A 21,932-nucleotide genomic window follows, 5' to 3' on the forward strand; every position below is an offset into this window, starting at 1 on the left:
CAAATACTTCAAGACACTATAAACCCATGGGCAAACAAAACACGATCTCCACCTATCATATAGTTCCTGCCCCAAGCAAAACAAAACTCAAAGCAAAACCACCTGGTCCTACTTCCTATGTGCCCTATTGGCGAGTGGCCCTGTTGTCCATCTGTTGTACAAACGAACTCTTATGGGGCATACACACCCCCCACCTTCAATCGGTTTCCAATCCTTCAGCAAATCTTGCCAATTTTACATCTTTATTAAATCTCAGCTGCCACCACCCTAATCTGAGCAACAATTTTGCGCATCTAGAGTTCTGCAATAGTTTCCAAGCTAGCCTCCCCAACTCATTCTTCATCTATGGATTCTTTCTCCACACTACAGTGATTGATTCAAAATGCAAATCTGATTATCTCATTCTCTTCCCCCACTATTAAAAAATCTTTCAGTAGCTTCTTGTGGATCTTTGGGTAAAGGCCAAACATGGTCTCTGTCATGGCCTGTAAGACTCTGCATGGCCTAGTTCCTGCCTACCTCTCCAGTCCCCCTCTCACACCTCTGTGTCCTCCATCCATGAGGATCTTCAGTCACCTCCTTAAATGCATTCCTCTCCCTCACTGGATGCTATTCTCTTCCTTGACCTGCTTAATTCCTACTGATCCTCCAGCTCTGAGGTCAAACGCCTTCCTAGAGGGAGCCTTCTTGTAACCCTAGACTGAATCAAATTTCTTTGGATACACTCTCATAGTACTGTGTTCCATAATGTTGTAGCACTTATAGGATTTTAATTAAACCCAAATATGTAATATTTGATTAAAATCCCTCCCCCCAACAAAATTTTAACTTCCAAGAAAAACTCATTATAAAACTCAAGAAAACTGACTATATGCAACTCTTCTTTCTCCTGGTTCTTCTTCCATCTCTCCCATACATGTAAACATGTCTGTCCTAAGATATGCTGCTCCTCCCTCTTTTGACTCCACACTCTTCAACCACAGGGATCACCTTAGCTCAGATAACTTCAAAGCCTCTTCCCTCAACCTCGATCTCTTTCCAAATATCCAGGTAGGCAAGACCAGTAGTTTTGTAACATTTTGACTGCAACCCAGTTAGAACATTCATTTGGCAACTTACTGCCTACAAAGATGCAAGAAACAAATTTCATGAAACAATACTGTCACTTGCTTTCCTATTAGCTTTCATTTAAAAATACTTTTTCATGTAATTTCAAGACCCAATAGTAGGTCACACCCTGCAGTTTAAAATACATCATACCAGATATTTACACATGGATATTTCTCTACAACCTCAAGCATAATATGACTATTTCCCAACTCACTTCTCAACACAACTTCCTAAGGAATATATGATCATTCTCTTAGTCACTTAGGAACAACACATTGGAGTCATTTTGGATTCCTCCTTCTTGCCCAATCCAAGTGGTTGTTAAAACCTATTGGGATTCTTCCACTGCAATGTGTTGGCCCCCATCCCATCCCTTCCCTTCCCACCATCATAGTTCAGATATTACTGTAATTTGGAATACTGCAATAGCCTTTTAAACTGGTTCCCTACTTCCAGAATTTTCAAATAGAAGTGACTTATGTTTGAATCACAATTGTATCAGAGCAGAAAGCTTCAGTTCCATTTTGACCAACAAAGTAATGTGTAAGGGACTGAAATACATGTGACTTCATCCACTCAGCAAACCCCCTGAAAAATTAAATTTTAATTCAGGCTGCCTCACATTTCTAAAATTTCTATTACAATCCAGAAACCAAACTCTGGCTTGGTGGCAAGGGCAGGCAGACTCACCCATGTCAGCAGTAACCATGGTAGACTGGTTTTCGGGGATAGAGACAGAGGTCTGGTCTTGGTCCATGCTTCGAGAGTCCTCGTTGACCTCGTGTTGGCTCTGGCTGAGTTCTGATCGCAGTTCTGAGTACTCATCTTCCTCCCTGAGAAAAAAGGAGAATTGGCTACCACTAACAGAGGATATAAGACAACCCCCTAGAGAATATGTCTTTTAAGGACAAGAAAAAGACATTGAGAGAGAAAACAGATTTCTCCCCCAGGCCACAGGGACCAGGATTTCTCCCAGGCGAAATAGATAGTCACATCTATGCTCAGTGAGTGAAGCTGAAAGGTTGCCTCTGTGTCCACAAAACATACCCATGTACCAAACAAGATTCATCTATCAGCCTGCAGAAACTCTTCCCCTTTAAAGATTCCTGAAGAAACTAGATTTCTTCACCTCCTCAAATTCCGAGGAGAATAAGAACTAAGGCTACTAGCACTGAGGCTACTGTGAACCAAATAACTAAGAGTCTAGCGCACAGCAACAGCATGCCCTACAACCTGGAGGGGCCCACAGGGGCTTCCTTCTTGAAGGAGGCTGGAGGTTGGAGATGGGGTTAGAGCTACTGGGAAACCAGCACCTCATCTGTGCAGATCAAACTAGACTTTTTTGAAAGGTATATGGATCAGCATGTATAAGAAAGACTAGGCTAACTTCCCAAAGAAAGTAGGTAGAACTAGGGGGTAGGAAGAGACGATGCAATGAGGAGAAAACAGAACACTGAATGAGAGAACACCATTCAATGGTCTATTTCCTTTAATTTGCACTTGCTAACAGGAAGACAACATTTAAACCCCACTGTGTTTTATTTGTATACACACATCTACCTCTTCTCAACCCTTCAGAGGTCCCTCAACCTCTGGTCTCTTCACTGTACTATTAGCAAGCTGAGAAACTTAGAATTGCAGTGTGTATTTCAGAGCACGTGTACTGTCCCCTTCCCACACCACCACCATCACCACACATACACTGGACACAGGTATGGAGACAGCAAAATGAACCGTCTTTGAAGGATCTATTTTGCAAGTGAACCAGTAGGGGGAACTGTCAGGGGATTTAACTGGGAGTGGAATGCCCACTTGGGTCTGCTCAGCTTCAAGGGCAGGTTGTCTGTGAAGAAAGCTAGGAATCAGAGAAACCTCAGCCTGGCATTCATTTTAAGTTGTCAACAACCAGAGGAGAAGAAAGTCTACAGTGTTGGATTCTGGGTGGACCAAGATGATGAGTGGCGATCATTAGGGTTTAGGGAGGCAAGCGGGAGACACATCTATAAATCAGAGAAATGTGAAGAACAGAAATCTTGGTTCTCTTAAGATATCAAATTTCTCCCAGGAAAGGGATTCAGCTGAGCCCGTGCTTTATAAGGTATTGTTAATAAAACCTACCCAGAAAACTGGGAAAGCTTTATGTAGATATAAAGCCCCATGACATGGAAAATATGAATTAGAGAGTGGTGAAGACAAAAAATACAGGCTAATGTTCTATGAATAAGTTAATTATTAGACATCTGCAAAAGTCAACAATAATTAGGTTTAGGAAAGAAAATGATTAAAAAGCACTTAAGTGCCTTTTTGGTCTACAGGATGATTGTGCACTGATAGATACATTAGCTCTCCTTTCAGTCAGCACTTAAAATTCTGATTTTAGTTAAGGGAGATTTTGTGTATGATGAATAAATTACCTTTGTTGCATGGCCAACGTAATCAGCTTTGGCTCAGCTGAGACTTTTTGCAGCCAAGAAAGCAAGTGATAAATGCTGCTGCTGTTTCTTTGGTATAAATGACATTTGTAAAATCTTTAATAGCCACCTTAAACCTGGCTTGGCAGATTCGAAAACATATATTTCCTGCCAAATCTCCTGCTTTGTACAAAATTACTTCTAGAGATTACTAGGATGAACTTTATAAAGCAGTGAATTGGGAAAGTATGGGAAAGGGAAGCTGTTATTGCAGAAACATTCCCTACTGAGGTCAGAGCACAGTCTGAAGGAGAACCATACATTAAGCAGTAGGTTTTCTGTGTCACAAAATGCAAACTAAAAATTCCCATTCAATGTATTTGAGCACTAAAACAAAGATAGGAACACAAAGACTGCACAGATTCTGTCTTCAAGGAGACAAAGATGTTCACAAGAAGGATGCTGTGGGTGAACACAGGTGGAATATCTGGGGCTGCCAGTGGGGAGTGACCAGAGAAGACCTCCTGGGTGGAGCAGTGCTCAAGATCAGTTAGGACCTAATTTCAGTTAGGTCACAAGTGTGGAATAGCAAAGGCAAAGGCTCAGAGGAGCTGGGAACGTGCAGAACTTGGAGGGGAGCAAGTGGTTCACTATGACTAAAACCGAAATATGGCACAGGATGGAAACATGAGGCTGGAGAGGCACTCATACTACTTGTTGACTAGGCAGTGTGAGCAAAAGGAAAATATATTGCACCGGAGGATGCAAATAATCAGGGTTAGATGGCAGAAATAAAAATACAATGTGGAAAGTCTAGGAATTCAGAGGAAGGAGTAAATGTTGCCAAGATCTTGTGTGGAAACAGATAAAATGAGAAGAAGAGAAATGCATTCCAGCTATGGTAATCATTATAAGTATTCTAGAACAAAAACGACACATGCCAACAAAGTAAATAGTCATCAGAGGTGGAAAGCTACCTTGCGAGAACAGGGAAGATTTTGTGCCACAAAGAGTGAGGTATAAAAATGTTAAACTGAGCTTAAATATTAGAAAGTTCATGCACCCTGTTGTGTCTCCCACTGACTTTGGTAAAAAATCATGGAGCTGCATATCCTTATCTCTCATTGGCATCATTCCTGAAAGGGGGCTGGAACCTGGGACCGGGAAATGACAAAAGCAATTCTCAGAGGGTCCTCTGTAAACTAACTCGATTTATGATTGCAGTATGCGTGGCAGACTGCATCAGGAGCATTGTTCCATCAAGAGCTATGGAATAAGTAAAAAACACCAAGAGTCCCTGGCAGTTTTATAAAGACAAGATTTTGAGTTGTGCTTCTGCAGTGGCTCTGCACAGCCTAGAGGATGCCTGGTGAGGCTAATGACACAGCACAACAGCATCTCAAGATGACTTGTTTGTTGTATATACAGGCATTCTTCTCAAGCAATAACTTATTTCTTTGGGGAAAAAATGCCTCCCAAAAAAACACCAACTGCTATTGCTGGTGATGAAGAAGAGGAAAATGTAAAAACATGGAAAAAAAGTGTCCATTTAAAACCAGAAAAATAGCACCTCTGATAAACTGATAAATGTTGAAAGTGACACTCTGTAGTGGTAGGTTTATAATAATGGAATGACAAAGTTCTCAGGTGTTTCTCCTTGGAACATAAAGGGTCAACTCACAGGATTCCAAATGCATATTCTTTCATTCATGTAGAAGCATCTGCGAAGTGCTTCCAAGTTGCTTTAAGAGATGCAACCATTAATGTTTGCTCCTAGCTTAAACAACAACATAACAAATGCTCCTCAGGAGACAGGCATTAGATTGTACACTTGCCTATGTAATGACCAGCAGTGGCAGAAAAATCACAGGCTGGCAGACTGGAAGGGATTTTAAAGACTGTTTTAGCCAGGACCACTACCTTTATTTTACAAACAAGATAAATGGGGCTTCGAGAGGCAACTCACCTAAGATTATGCAACCACTAGCACAGCCTAATTCCTAAATTTCATACCAATGAGACAATATGTACTTGACCTTTGAACAACATGTATTTGAGCTGCATGAATCCATTTATATGCAAATTTTCTTTCCATAAATATATTTGAAAATTTTCTGGAAATTTGTGACAACTTGAAAAAAACTCAGAAGAATCGTATAGCCTAGAAATACAAAAACAAACTTTTTTTAAGGTATGTCATAAATGCATGAAATATATACATTAGGTTGATGCAAAAGTAATTGCAGTTTTGCTTTTGAAAGTAATGGAAAAAACCGCAACTGCTTTCACACAACCTAATAGATACTAGTCTATGTGTTAATTGACTGCTTATGTTATCTGTAAGGCTTCAAGTCAACAGTAGACTATTAGTAGTTAAGTTTTTGGTGAGTCATGAGCTATGTGTGGATTTTTAACTGCACAGTGTAGCAGTTGGTGCCACTATCCCTCATATTGTTGGGTTTTTTTAAACCCTTATTTTAGGTTCATGAGTACATGTGAGGGTTTGTTACGCAGGTAAACTCGTGTCTTGGGGGGTTTGTTGTACAGATTATTTCATCACCCAGCCCAATACACAATGGTTATATTTTCTGCTCCTCTCCCTCCTCCCACCCTCCACCCGCAAGTAGGCCCCAATGTCTGTTGTTCCCCTCTTTGTGTCCATTTGTTATCATTTAGCTCCCACACACAGTATTCAGTTTTCTATTCCTGCATTAGTTTGCTAAGGTTAATAGCCTCTGGCTCCATCCATCTTCCCACAAGACATGAGCTTGTATTTTTTAGGGCTGCATAGTATTCCATGGTATATATGTACCACATTTTCTTTATCTAATCTGTCACTGATGGGCATTTAGGTTGATTCCATGTTTTTGCTATTGTGAACAGTGCTGCAATGAACGTTTGCATGCATGTGTCTTTATAGTAGAATGCTTTATATTCCTCTTGGTATATACCCAGTAATGTGATTGCTGGGCTGAATGCTAGTTCTGCTTTTAGCTCTTTGAGGAATTGCCATACTGTTTCCCACAATGACTGAACTCATTTACACTCCCACCAACAGTGTGTAAGTATTCCCTTTTCTCTGCAACCTCACCAGCATCTGTTATTTTTTGACTTTTTAATAGTAGCCATTCTGACTGGTGTGAGATGGTGTCTCACTGTGGTTTTGATTTGCATTTCTCTAATGAGCAGCAATATTGAGCTTTTTTTCATATGCTTGTTGGCTGCATGTTTATCTTTTGAAAAATGTCTGTTCATGTCCTTTGCCCACTTTTTAATGGAGTTGTTTTTCTCTTGTAAATTTGTTTAAGTTCCTTATAGATGCTGGATAGACCTTTGTTTGATGCATAGTTTGCAAATATTTTCTCCCATTGTGTAAGTTGTCTGTTTACTCTGTTGATAGTTTCTTTTGCTATGCAGAAGCTCTTAAGCTTCATTAGAACCCATTTGTCAATTTTTGCTTTGTTGCTATTGCTTTTGGTGTCTTTGTCATGAAATCCTTGCCCTTGCCTCCATGCAGAATGAAATTGCTTAGGTTGTCTCCCACAATCCTCACATTGTTTGAGGGTCAACTATAATGTCATGACTGAAGGAAAAGATATTTCATTGTTTATTAAAGATTCCTTCTCATTATTGGTTAGGGGTAAAATAATTTAATCAGAAGAGGGAAAAGTCAGTGGAAGTATAATTCTTAATATGCTATCTAGACTTCAAGCTGAAAGTACTATGGAGTCAACAGCATTTGATAGACTGTCATGTCACTAACTATCCACATTATCTATCTCATTTTGGGTGCACATTCATGCCTTCCATTGGAATGGAATGATTTGTGGAGAAGAGCCAGATGGTCATCTGCCTGCTTTGACAGCTGTCAAGCTGTCAGTCAGCTGTGGCCAACTAATCCACCCTACTTGACCTGGTGTTTTTTGGGCGAACTGCATTCTTTCTTAAATTAAGAGTAGACTTGCCTTTAAATGGCTGGCTTTCCTTTAAAGAACAAAGTTTTTTGTTTTTTGTGTTTTTTTTAAAGCTATTGGAAGGAAATGTATTCCTTTTAGTTCTCTGAAAGAATCTATTACATACAGGAAATAAGTGATGAATAAAGTCCTCGTTCTTTCTTCAATACTATCTCCTCTTATTTTTTCAGATAGCATAGAGAAGATCAGACTCATCTATGAATCTTTTGGTGAATAATTGAACAAATGGGATTTTGAAATGCTCTCCTATGAATATAACAATCCATTTTTGTCTTAACAAGAGCTCATATAAGATCCATATTCAAGAACTTCCAAATATTAAAAAAGAGATTGATATAGACCACACAGGAAAACAGGGAGAGAGAAACACTCTTCTTTCTGGGTTTTATTTTTATTTCATTGCATTATACTTTTTAGACCGTAAATTAATCAGAACAACATGTTTTGCTGGCAGACAAGGAGGTTTTGGTTACAGTTTTTGAAATGCAACAACATGAAGATGAACAGATGCCTGTGTGTTTTGTTGGCTGCATGTATATCAAGATGTACGTGATACCAACAACACACAGGTAACTGTGTGCCCAAAGATCAGGAGAAACATCAAGCTCCTGGTGCAGGCCTGAAATCTTAGTGGTCAGATTATATTACAGTAGATAGAGACTCTGGGATGTTTTCTCTCTCTGTCCTCAAATGAGGGGGCATTTTGTAGCAGACCCAGTAAGCAGAAGGGTTGAGTGCCAATCCTGAGATCACAGAGATAGGAGGGGTCTGTGCCTTGGGGCTGCTGCTGTATGAGGTTAAAGGTGTGAGAGAGAGAGTTTAGGATAGGAGCCTAGGCTGAGGACAAACTTGGTGGAGGGAAGAGAAGATCAACCGTCTGCAGGGTCCTAGAGGTTTAAGAAGAGTGCCGTCAGGAAGGAATGAGGGCCTAGGGTCAAATGCCATAGAAAGAGACCAATGACAAAAAAAGTCACTGGATTTTTCATTTAAGAAATCATTGGTGATTTTCAAGAAAGGTGTTTCAGTCAGCTCAGGCTGCCATGAAAAGATACCATAGACAGGGTGGCTTAAACAATAGAAATTTATTTTCTCACAGTTCTGGAGCCTAGATCCTCCAAGATCAAGGTCCAGCATGGCTGCTTTCTGGTGAGGGCTCTTCCTGGCTTCCAGATGGCTGACTTTTCCCTGTGTCCCCATATGGCTGGGAGGAAGAGAATATACATGCAAGCCGTCTTATGTCTCTTCTTAAAAGGCAATACACCAAAAAACAACCCCATCAAAAAGTGGGCAAAGGATATGAACAGACACTTTTCAAAAGAAGACATTTATGCAGCCAACAAACATTTGAAAGAAAGCTCATCATCACTGATCATTAAAGAAATGCAAATCAAAAACACAACAAGATACTATCTCACACCAGTTAGAATGGCGATCATTAAAAAGGCAGGAAACAACAGATGCTGGAGAGGATGTGGAGAAATAGGAACACTTTTACACTGTTGGTGGGAGTCTAAATTAGTTCAACCATTGTGGAAGACAGTGTGCCAATTCCTCAAGGATCTAGAACCAGAAATGCCATTTGACCCAGCAATCCCATTACTGGGTATATACCCAAAGGATTATAAATCATTCTGCTATAAAGACACATGCACATGTATGTTTATTGTGGCACTATTCAGAATAGCAAACACTTAGAACCAACCCAAATACCCATCAAGGATAGACTGGATAAAAAAAATGTGGCACATATATACCATGGAATACTATGCATCCATAAAAAAGAATTGAGTTTATGTCCTTTGCAGGGACATGGATGAAGCTGGAAACCATCATTCTCAGCAAACTAATACAGGAACAGAAAACCAAGCACCACATGTTCTCACTCATAAGTGGAAGTTAAACAATCAGAACATATGGGCACAGGGAGGGGAACATCACACACTGGGGCCTGTCGGGGGATGGGGGCAAGGTGAAAGACAGCATTAGGAGAAATACCTAATGTAGATAATGGGTACAGCAAACCACCATGGCACATGCATACCTATTTAACAAACCTGCACGCTCTGCAGATGTATCCCAGAACTTAGGTATAATTTAAAAAAATGAAAAAAAGGCAATATACCTTCTTGAGAGCCTGCTATGGTTTGAATGATTGTCCCCTCCAACTCTCATGTAGAAATTTCACCCCCATTATTGGAGATGGAGTCTAGTGGGAGGTGTCTGGGTCATGAGAGTGGATCCCTCAAGAGATTATTGCCCTTCCTTGTGGGTGAGTGAGTTCTCACTCTATTAGTTCCTTGGAGAGCGAGTTGTTGAAAGAGCCTGGCACATCATCCCTCTCAGGCCATGTGATCTCTGCACAGCCGGCTCCCCTTCCCCTTCTGCCATGAGTAGAAGCAGCCTGAAGCCCTCACCAGAAGCAGATGCCAGTGCCATGCTTCTTGTACAGCCTGCAGAACTGTGAGCCAAATAAACCTCTTCTATTTATAAATTACCCAGCCTCAGATTCCTTTCTAGTAACACAAAGGGACTAAGACAGGGCCCCACTCTTCTGACTTCATCTAACCCTGATTCTCTCCCAAAGGCCTCATCTCCGTATCTCATCACAATACGGGCTAGGGCTTCAATATATGAATTTGGGTAGGGGGAACCACAGTTCAGTTCATAGCAAGAGGGTTTTGGTAAACTGTTGGAGTCAGATGCCACACAGCAGCAGTGAGCTAACGAGCAAAGGGGAGATGAAGCAGAGAACATGAACAACTCATGAGACTTGGTAGTGAGAGGCTGATGTTATGAGAGTAGCTTATAGAAAAGAAAATAACCTCCTTGGGAAAGAAAAGATCTCATGTTTAATTTGCTTAGAAATCCTTTTTTATTTTCTTTTCACATCCAGTGAGCTACTGATATATTTTTCCATTTCCCCCATCCCACTATATAATCTTCCCAAGTCAGGTGAACATTCAAAAAAAAGCCACCCATAACAGTTAAGAGAAAGAGCACATATTACAAAACAGTGCATGTTATATGATCAGATTTGTTTAAAATATTCATGAATACAATTTTTCAGAAGGCCTTATGTATAAAGTGTTTAGTGTTTAATCCTAGGAGATAGGATTTAGGATACATTAGGCAGGGTTCAGTTAGGAAAACAAACTGCACTGCATGTTTCAAGTAGAAAGGATTTAACTTAGTTCCATGCCTGCAAAATTGCTGAAAGGGCTGCAGAAAAGAGAGGTGAGTAAAGGCCACCAAGAGCTGTCAGATTTGCCATCGTGGCTGTGATCCCCTCAGAGATCAGGAACTGCTACTGACTTTGCACCACCACGGCCTGAGGGAGAAAGGCTCCCACCTCCCTCTGCCTTCCAAACCCATGTGAGTGCATTTCATCGTCAGAGTTAAAACTCTATCCAGACCCCAGCTGGTAAGAGAATCTGAGAGGTAGTTCCCAGGCCCTCTTTGATTCTGGGGAGAATAAAGAGAGGGGTGGGAATGGTATCAAGTGCCAGACAACAGCTATCATAGTCTCCACCCTCTTTAGCTACTCAGTGACCAACCATATGCACCCTCTTATCCATACCACAATTTCTAAATCGCAATAGCAATGATACTAACCTTCTCTGTAGTCATTCCTTGATTCAATTTAAATAGGCTCAACTTTTGAAAATGAGAGATCCAAAGTACCATGATTTATAGTGTGGGATATAAGGGTTTTTTTAAATAACGATTAATTTTTTATTTTCTAATTTATAATTTTTTTCTTTTGAGTTTTCTATTAACTGGAACTTTACAAGGATTCAATTTCCTTAAAATTTTAAACATTATTCCTAACAATAGTATTGTAAAGTGATCTTCATTCTTCCAGTTCAATGACAAACCCACCTAGATATCATGTAACCTACCTATTAAATTATGAGTTTCACCAGTACCAACTCACCCTATATGAAATAATAGGAGAAAATAAGAGGAAAAAGAAAAGTGCATATGTGTGTGTGTGTGTGTGTGTGTGTGTGTGTATATATATATATATATATATATATATATATATATATATATACAAGCAAGAAAATATGCACAGCCTAGCCATCTTTTCTGCAACTGGTCATGAGGCTATAGTTGATATTTATAACTTCCCTCCACTGGGAAATCCATATTTTATTTGTTTGGCTAGCATCTCAGCTGGTTAGAATTAGTTCTTTACTTAATGAAGTAATCCAAAATCTTTATTCCTCAAGGGCCTAGCCCTTAGTGGACTGACTTGTATTTGGCCTGACTTGTATTCGGTTGTTCTAATCTACTAACTTTTACCACTGGATAATTACTAGAAGGTATCCTAGGGATTCCCATGTGTTTCAGACATAGTACTCAGTGTCCCAATTTCCTCTTGATAGTTACTCCAGCCAGTAGAGTAACTCCCTTCTTTGCTTGTTGGCTCAGTGGCATGGGGTGTCCCAAAGGGCCAAACAGGTGGCAGTCAATGGAATCATTTTTGTAGTCTCTGATGGAGAACTCTCTAAGATTTCAAACTAGCAGAGCTCAAAGTTGCAAAAATAAGAATCTATAACTTTCTTTTTTTTGTTTTTACTGATACTGGATAGATACGTATTTTCAGGGTACCTGTGACATTTTCATACATTTATAATGTGTAATAATCAAGTCAGGATAACTGGGATATCCATCACCTTCAACATGTATCTTTTCTTTATGCTGGGAACATTCAAATTATTCTCTAGTAGCTACTTTGAATTATAAAATATTATAGTCACTCTATTGAATTATCAAACACTAGGTCTTACTTCTTCTATCTACCTAAATTTTTGTACCCATTATTCAACCTCTCTTCATCCCCCTCTCCTCCCTACCCTTCCCAGCCTCTAATAACCACCAAAATACTCTCTATCTTCATGAGATCCACTTCCTTAGCTCCCACATGAGTAAGAATATGTGATATTTGTCTTTTTGTGCTTTCTGGATTTTTTCATGTAACATAGCAACCTCCAGTTCCATTCATGTTGCTGTGACAGGATTTCATTCTTTTTTTTTTATAGCTGATAATATTCTATTGTGTGTATCTTCATCTATTCATCTGTTGATAGGCACTGATATTGATTTCAAATTTTGGCCGTTGTGAAGTGCTGCAATAAACAAGGGAATGCAGGCATCTCTTCAATATATTGATGTCCTTTCTTTTGGATATATACCCAGTAAGGGAATTACTGGATCATATGGTAGTTCTATTTTGAGTTTTTTGAGGAATTTTCATACTGTCTTACATAGCAGTTGTAGTAATATACATTTCTGCCAAGAGTGTATGAGACTTCCTCTTTCTTACATATCCTTGCCAGCATCCATTATTCCCTATGCTTTGGTAGAAGCCATTTTAACTGGGGAGAGAGAATATCTCATTGTGATTTTGAATACTTTTTCATTTACCTGTTGGCCATTTGTACGTCTTCTTTTGAGCAATGTCTATTCAGATCTTTTGCTAATCTTTTGCTAAAAAAAATCAGATTTGTTTTTTGTGCTACTGAGTTCCTTATATTCCTTGCCAAGGGACAGTGTGCAAATATTGTCTCCCATTCTGTAGTTTGTCTTTTCACTTTCATTATTTCCATTGCTGTGTGGAAGCTTTTTAGTTTGATGTAATCCCATTTGTATAGTTTTGCTATCATTGCCTATGCTTTTGAGGTCTTACTAAAAATTCTTTGCCCAGACTCAATGTCCTAGTGCATTTCCTTAATGTTTTCTCTGAGTAGTTTGATAGTTCAGGTCTTATGTCTAGGTTTTAATCTGCTCTGATTTTTGTATATGGCGAGAGATTGGTGTCTGGTTTCATTCTTCTGCATATGGATATCCACTTTTCCCAGCACCATTTATTGAAGAGACTGTTCTTTCCCCCACTGTATGTTCTTGGTACCTCTGTCAAAAATGAGATGACTGTAGATGAGTGGATTTATTTCTGGATTCTCTATTATGTTTCATTGCTCTATGTGTCTGCTTTTGTGCCAGTACTATGCTGTTTTGGTTGCCACAGCTTTGTAGCATAATTTGAACTCAAGTAGTGTGATCCCTCCAGCTTTGTTCTTTTTGCTCAGGATTGGCTTTGGCTATTTGGGCTTTTTTTTTTTTTTTTTTTTTTTGTAGTTCTATAAACATTGTAGGATTTTTTTTTTCTATTTCTGTGAAGCATGACATTGGTATTTTGATAGGGATTACATTGACTCTATAGATCACTTTGGGTAGTACTAACATTTTAACCCATTTGTGCTGGAGCCTGAAATTTTTTTGTGTGTGAAAAATCAGACGTTGGTGATGACCTTGAGCAGTAGGATATAAATAACTCCCACAAGCTTAGCGTTCCAGTAATGGAACACTAGGCATAAATGGATTAACAATATTAATTCTTCCAATCCATGAGCATGGGGATCTTTCCATTTGTTTGCATCCTCTCCAGTTTCTTTAGAGAGAATTTTGTAATTTTCCTTGTAGAGAACTTTTACTTTTTTTTTTTTTTTTTTAAACAGAGTCTCGCTCTGTCTCCCAGCCTGGAGTGCAGTGGCCCGATCTCAGCTCACTACAACCTCCGCCTCCCGAGTTCAAGCAATTCTCCTGCCTCAGCCTCCTGAGTAGCTGACTACAGGCGTCTGCCACCACACCTGGCTAATTTTTGTATTTTTAGTGGAGACGGGGTTTCACCATATTGCCCAGGCTGGTCTTGAACTCCTGACCTTATGATCCGCCCACCTCGGCCTCCCAAGTTACTGGGATTACAGGCGTGAGCCACTGTGCCCAGTCGGTCTTTTACTTCTTTGGTTAAATTTATTCTTAGGGGCCAGGCACAGTGGCTCACACCTGTAATCCCAGCACTTTGGGAGGCCGAGGCAGGTGGATCACAAGGTCAGGAGATCGAGACCAGCCTGGCTAACATGGTGAAACCCCATCTCTACTAAAAATACAAAAAAAAAATTAGCCGGGTGTGGTGGTGGGAGCCTGTAGTCCCAGCTACTTGGGAGGCTGAGGCAGGAGAATGGCGTGAACCTGGGAGGTGGAGCTTGCAGTGAACCGAGATCATGCCACTGCACTCCAGCCTGGGCGACAGAGCGAGACTCTGTCTCAAAAAAAAAAAAAAAAAAAAAAAAAAAAATTATCCTTAGGTATTTCATGATTTTTGTAGCTATTGTAAATAGGATTGCTTTCTTGATTTTGTGTTCAGATTCTTCACTGTTGGCATATATAAATGCTATTAAAACCCACCTAGATACGTAACCTACCTACTAAATTATGAGTTTCACCAACACCAACTCATCCTATATAAAATGATAGGAGAGGCTGGACGTGGTGGCTCACACCTGTAATCCCAGCACTTTGGGAGGCCAAGGTGAGCAGATCACCTGAGGCCAGGAGTTCGAGAACATCCTGGCCAATATGGTGAAACCCCATCTCTACTAAAAACACAAAAAATTAGGCGGGCATGGTGGTGCATACCTGTAATCCTAGCTACTCAGGAGGGGGAGGCACGAGAATCGCTTGAACCCAGGAGGCAGAGGTTGCAGTGAGCCCAGATTGCGCCACTGCACTCCAGCCCAGGCAACAAAGCAACACTCTGTCTCAAAAATAAATAAATAAATAAAAATTAAGTAGGAGAAAGTAAGAGGAAAAAGGGACATGCATATATACATAAAAGCAAGAATATATGCATAGCGTAGCCATTGCTTCTGATTACAGGCTATAGCTGGTTACAGGCTACAGTTGATATTTACTCCTTCCTTCTCCTACTAGGAAATCCTTATTTTCTTTAGCTAGCATCTCAGCTGGTTAGAATTCTTTATTTAATGAAGTAATCAACAATCTCTACTCCTGAAGAAGTCTGCTTTTAGACCTAGTGATGTAAACAGAGATCTGAAATAAGAAAATATAAATAAAAATAGACCTACTGATGGTACAGCTCATGGGTGCAAGACATCTTCTGATAAGATTCATACATGCATTGATATTCCTATAGGTAGAATTACTTGGTTGAGGACTTTGAGTAATCGTAGCTCTCCTGGTTTAGGAGCTGCTGTAAGAATTATATAAGAATCAAAATTTATTTATTTATTTATTTTTTACCTGCTAGGAGTGCAAGCAAGGAATCAAAATTTAGACCTTTTTAGATCTAAAATTTAGATTTTTGTAGCTATTGTAAATGGAATTGACTTATTTGATTCTCTGATTGTTACTGGTGCATAGAGATGCTAAAATGATTTTAACGTGTTGATTTTGTATCCTGTAACTTTACTGAATGTATCAGTTCTAGAAGTTTTTTGTTGGAGTATTTAGGGGTCTCTATATATAAGATCATATCATCTGTGAACAGGATAATTCTGCGAACAAGGTGAATTTGACTTCTTCCTTTCCAATTTGGATGCCCTTTATTTCTTTCTTTCCTAATTGCTCTAGCCAGGACTTCCTGTATTATGTTGGGTAACAGTGATGAAAGTGGGCATCCTTGTCTTATTCCAGTCTTTAGAGGAAAGGCCTTCAGTTTTTCCCCCTTCACTATGATATTAGCCATGGGTTTGTCATAGGTTGCCTTTATTTTGAGATATGTGTATTAGTCTGTTCTCACACTGCTATAAAGAACTTCCCTGAGACTGGGTAACTTATAAAGGAAACAGGTTTAATTGATTCACAGTTCAGCATGGCTGGAGAGGCCTCAGAAAACTTATAATCATGGTGGAAGGGGAAGCAGGCACCTTCTCAAGGCAGCAGGAGAGAGTGTAAGCATGTGAAGGAGGAACTGTCAACCACATAGAAAACCATCAGATCTTGTCAGAATTCGTTCTTATGCTATCATAAGAATAGAATGGAAGAAACCACCCGCATGATCCAGTCACCTCCCTCCCTCAATATGTGGGGATTACAATTCAAGATGAGATTTGGGTGGGACACAGAGCCAAACCATATCAATATGTTCCTTTTGTATCCATTTTAGGGTTTTTATCATAAAGGGATGGTTATCAAATGCTTTTCTGTCATCTATTGAAATAATCATGTTTTTTCCTTGATTCTGTTAATGTGGTATATTGTGTTTATTTATTTGCATATGTTGAATGGTATTTGCATCCCTATGATGAATCCCACTCGATCATGGTGAATGACCTTTTTATTGTGCTGTTGCATTTGGTTTGCTAGTATTTTGTTGAGGATTTTTACCTATATTTTCATTAGTGATATTAGCCTGAAATTGGTGCTTTTGTTGTTGTTGTTGTTATGCCCCTGTCTGCATTTGGTATCAGGGTAACAGAAGCAACAACTTTTTAAGTGGATTTTTAGGTGTATGCATAAGAAGGGCCACTTCCATTCTCTCAATCCACAAAACACAGCACCATATACTGTTGCTAGTTCGGAGCATTTACCACATCTCTAGGGCAATGAAAAAGGTTACCTCTCAGATGGTGCCATCACTAGGTCCACTATGATTTGGATTGAGTCCATAATGCGACTTACCACCTGACTTTCAGCAACCTGCATTGTCTGATTCTTGGCTACATTAGCCCTGTAGCTATAAGGAATGGGAGAGTCTTCTAGGGTAGTCACAGAAGGTCCCAGGCACTAAATTGTGTCCCAAAATTCTTTTTTTTTTCTCTGTTACCCAGGCTGGAGTGCAGTGGCGCGACCTTGGCTCACTGCAACCTCCACCTCCTGGGTTCAAGTGATTCTCCTGCCTCAGCCTCCCAAGTAGTTGGGACTATAGGCACGCACCACCACGCCCAGCTAACTTTTGTATTTTTTGGTAGAGAGGGGTGTGTTGGCTAGGCTGATCTCAAACTCCTGTCCTCAAGTGATCTGCCTGCCTCAGCCTCCCAAAGTGCTGGGATTATAGGCATGAGCCACCACGCCTGGCCCACGCCAAAATTCTTATGTTGAAGCCTTAACATCCAATGTGATGGTGTTTGGAGACAGGGCCTTTGGGGGGTAATTAGGTTTAGATGAGGTCATGAGGGTGGGGTCCTCATGATGGGACTGGTGCCCTCATATGAAGATACAGCAGAGAGCTTGCTTCCTCTTTCTCTCTTCCCTCCATGTGAGGACACAGTGAGAAGGTGGCCATCTGCAAGCCAGGAACAGAGCCTCAATGGAGAAATAATTAGCTTGTGTCTTAATCTTAGACTTCCCAGCCCCCAGAACTGTGAGAAATACATTTCTGTTGTGTGAGCCACCTTGTCTATGATATTTTGTTATGGCAGCCCAAGCTGACTGATATGCCTTCCTAAGTCCCTACTCTGACTTGTGAACCACAAATATTTTGAAGCTCCATGGGTTATCATCAGTTTAGATTCAATGTCTAGTAATCTACCTAAGAATATGGTTCTCTCTTTTCCCCACTGCACACTCTCCCTTATAAGTACCTGCCATTCTCTTTGAAGGGGTAAAAGGAAAGTTTACTGTACTCACTTGTGGCATGATTGATACATCTTCCCCTTCATCCAGGGGACTCTGGTTCTATAACTGGCCTGTTATCCAGGTAAGGGAATTGGATGAGGCCATGATTATTCACTGTGATGACAAGTAAAGTCTCTGTTCACCAGACCAGAGTTTGACTATAATGATCAAGTAAAACTTTAGTAGGCTGCCCATTTATATCAGTTCTAGAGATCTCATGCTTAGCCACTACAACAATCCCTAGCAGGTCAAACTTTTTTGATTACTATTGTGCCCTTGTTGACCAATATAGTAACCAAGCCCACTTCGACTCTATTTGTTCAGTGGTACCAAGGACCCCATTTTAAGGACATTATCTCCCAGTCAACATCGCTGATTCCTCAGGCTTCTAAACTTTTTCTAGATTATACTAGGAAAGTTCTGGCATTTCAACATAATTTAATGCAGAGTCCTTTGTTGAGCCTAGTTTTCAGTTATTCAAACTGGTGAATACTAGTTTGATTAGTATAACATAGTAACATACTGAATCCAGAATCTCTTACAGGAAAAGTCCTATCAATAAAGTCGTCATCGGTCCAACTGAGTTCCTCCCTCCCTGGTCTAGAACCCTTAGTTCCTAATCTCACACATGAATTAATATGAACATATGAAAAAAAGCTCATCATCACTGGTCATTAGAGAAATGCAAATCAAAAACACAACAAAATACCATCTCACACCAGTTAGAATGGCAATCATTAAAAAGTCAGGAAACAACAGATGCTGGAGAGGATGTGGAGAAATAGGAATACTTTTACACTGTTGGTGGGAGTGTAAATTAGTTCAACCATTGTGGAAGACAGTGTGGTGATTCCTCAAAGATCTAGAACTAGACATACCATTTGACCTAGCAATCCCATTACTGGGTATATACCCAAAGGATTATAAATCATTCTACTATAAAGACACATGCAACCTTCACCTCCCGGGTTCAAGCGATTCTCCTGCCTCAGCCTCCTGAGTAGTTGGGACTATAGGTGTGCACCACCATACAAAGACACCAAAAGCAACAGCAAAAAAGCAAAAATTGACAAGTGGGATCTAATGAAGCTTAAGAGCTTCTGCATAGCAAAAGAAACTATCAACAGAGTAAACAGACAACTTACAGAATGGGAGAAAATATTTGCAAACTATGCATCAAAGGTCTATCCAGCATCTCTAAGGAACATACAATAAAACTTCCCCGAGTTTTATTAAATGTAAATTAATGGAATCTTACAAATCTTCTGGTGCTTTACTTGTATCTTTCCAAGTTGGATTTTCTACTTATCTCTTTGGGACATGATGATATTTGACCACTTTTAGGCCTAAAGATAAAGATGAATGAAGTAGGAATGGGACATGATTATATTTGCCACCTCCTACCTGGGATGAAATAGTTATAGAGTCTCCAAGCAAAATAGGACTTGCTTTATTAGATGAGGAGGGAGAATTGTTTCTGTAGGAGGGAGAGCTCAGTGGAATTTGTAGTTTCTAGGTATTTGAATTTATTTGAATCTACCCAAATGTCCCTGTTCAAATTCTCACGATTTCACCTTTTCCTACCAATGCTTAATCTTCACTTAAGAGATCTGACGTGGCTATGAATTCAACTCACATTAGCATCTGCAACCTGCAGTATCTGATTTTTGGCTACATTAGCACTGTGACTGTAAGGGATGGGAGTCTTTTAGGGCAGTCACAGAAGGTGCCTGGTGCTTTGATTGTGACCCGAGATAGAAAACTATGAGATTGTCATTTTCTTTCCTTAAGCAGTTCAGGATAGCTTAAGTGTGGATATATCATAGCTTATATAAACTATGCCCTTAATAATGATTTTTAGCTTCTCCAATAAATTCTTAACTGAGGCCAGATTTAAGTGACACCAAAGTCTACAATGGTACCACCACTGTGTCTGTCCAGTATGACAAGCAATTCTGTAGACCCTGGGTATGCTAGGGCAGTTAGAGTTCATCCACGGTGCCTAGTTCCTACTGCATTTGGCCCATCACAGCATATTAAGAGCTGAGACTGTGATGGTTAATTTTAGGTGTCAACTTGACTGGATTAAGGAATATCTGAGAGAAATGTTAAAGCGTTGTTTCTAGATGTGTGTGTGAGGGTGCTTCCAGAGGAGACTGGTGTGTGAGTTGTTGGACTCGGGGAAGATCCACCCTTAGTGTGTGTGGGCACCATCCAACTGGCTGGGGGTCTGGATAGAACAAAAAAGGAAGAGAAAAGACAAATTCACTCTCCCTCTTCCTGGAGGTAGAATACTTTTCTCCTGCCCTTGGACATCAGAACTCTTCCTGCCCTTGGACATCAGAACTCTTCCTGCCCTTGGACATCAGAACTCTTCCTGCCCTTGGACATCAGAACTCCTGGCTCCGTAGCCTTTGGACTCCAGGACCTGCACTTGCATTCCCCCAGGTTTTCAAGCCTTTGGCTTGGACTGAGATTTACACCATCAGCTTCTCTGTTCTGAGCTTTTCAAACTTGGACTGAGTCATGCTGCCAGCATCCCAGGATCTCAAGCTTGCAGTCAGCCTGTTGTGAAACTTCTCAGACTCCATAATCACATGAGCCAATCTTCCTAATAAATCCCCTTTCATATCTTTATAGATGTATATCTGTCTCTACGTTCTATTGGTTTCTGTCTCTCTGGAGAACCCTGAATAATTCAGAGGCCAAACCAATTTGCTGGAGTGCTGAGGGCTGGGGAGATGCCTAAGCCTCAGGAGCTCAGAGGACAAGGAGAGCCTTTGTCTCATTGGTCTACATGTCTAAGTGCCTTCCAGCCTTGCAGGGAATCCCCTCGAGGAGGGACCAGCTCATTTACATAACAAAAACTGGCAGAATTTAATATGACATCTCCACAGATGTAGTCTTCCTTTAAATTAAAGGCACCAATAAATGTTTGTAGTCAAGAAGCTCACTGCATTTCAAAGTGAAGCAGTTTGGTCGTTACATTCAATTTAAACATCTTGAAATTGAGATTTCTAGGTGATGTGTATTTTTTCACATTTTGTATTTTTCACAACTTACTGAGCCCATTTGCTTTCACTTTCTCAAGTGTTTAAAAGTGCAACATGTATTAATAAAAATCACAAATTTGCCAGTGTCCTATGCCAGGCTCCTTTACATCTGCTATAATCATTCTTTTGGGCTAAAAATTCTTCTCTGCTCATGTACTTCTAACCTACAATCACTCTGAAGACCAATATACAATTTAAAAGCCTTGAGGTTCTAAATTAGAATATGCAGTTTATTGTGTGGCTCCAGCTCAGTGCAAACTTTTCCACAATTTTGCCCAGAAAACAGATGCCCATTAGTAGCCTCATCAAGAAGCCCCGCCATTACTGTGACTCTTGGTGTTGGAACAAAATGCATCCAAAGTTTCCTCTGACTTCTAGAAGGAGAGTTTAAAGTAGCTGCCTCTGAAACTGTTTTAAAATTGTGGCTTGTGTAAGCATTTGGTGAACAAAGCACTCTTTCTCCAAAAAGGTAGGTGCCAGCCACTTGCTGTCCTCAGGCTGTTCCCGGAGCATCGCCAGGAACATGAAAATGCTCTCATCCACGGCTTAGTGTCATTTAAAGCAAACCTCTCCTCTGAGGAACAGGGCAGATACAACCAACTAATCACTGTGGCAGGAGACTTAGAGGCCAAGTGATTAATAAGTAAGGAAGGCAGAATCCCTACCAGTTATTGTTATGAAAAGAAAATTCAGTAAAAGCAGAGATATTCTGGGTTCTGACCCACCTCTATCCTCTCCTAATTTTAACTACAAGGCAGTCACTCTCTTTAAGCCCCAGCTTTTTTCACCAGTAAAATGATGGGTCAAATCTTGCCCCCTGCCTTATGAGTCTGGTAAGAGGATAAATCCATGTTGGTAGAGCAATTTGAGGTAAGCTCAAAATATAATCAGATTATCTAGAAGCCTACATAATGCTTAGTTATAAGCTACATTCATAAATCTCTCAAAATCTCCAAGGGAGG

At 40.2% G+C, this 21,932-nt stretch overlaps 1 protein-coding gene across 5 annotated transcripts in view; it reads right to left on the bottom strand.

The window, feature by feature from the left end:
- Window positions 1–21,932, bottom strand: part of MCC (MCC regulator of WNT signaling pathway) — a 463,570-nt gene that overhangs the window by 97,285 nt on the left and 344,353 nt on the right. For all 5 annotated transcript variants that reach the window (XM_009449469.4, XM_063810572.1, XM_063810574.1 and 2 more), the window contains one exon: window positions 1,801–1,943. In XM_009449469.4, the coding sequence (XP_009447744.3) occupies window positions 1,801–1,943 (143 nt within the window). The remainder of the gene's footprint in view (window positions 1–1,800; window positions 1,944–21,932) is intronic.

This window comes from Pan troglodytes, chromosome 4, assembly GCF_028858775.2.
Source record: "Pan troglodytes isolate AG18354 chromosome 4, NHGRI_mPanTro3-v2.0_pri, whole genome shotgun sequence".
Taxonomy (NCBI): domain Eukaryota; kingdom Metazoa; phylum Chordata; class Mammalia; order Primates; family Hominidae; genus Pan; species Pan troglodytes.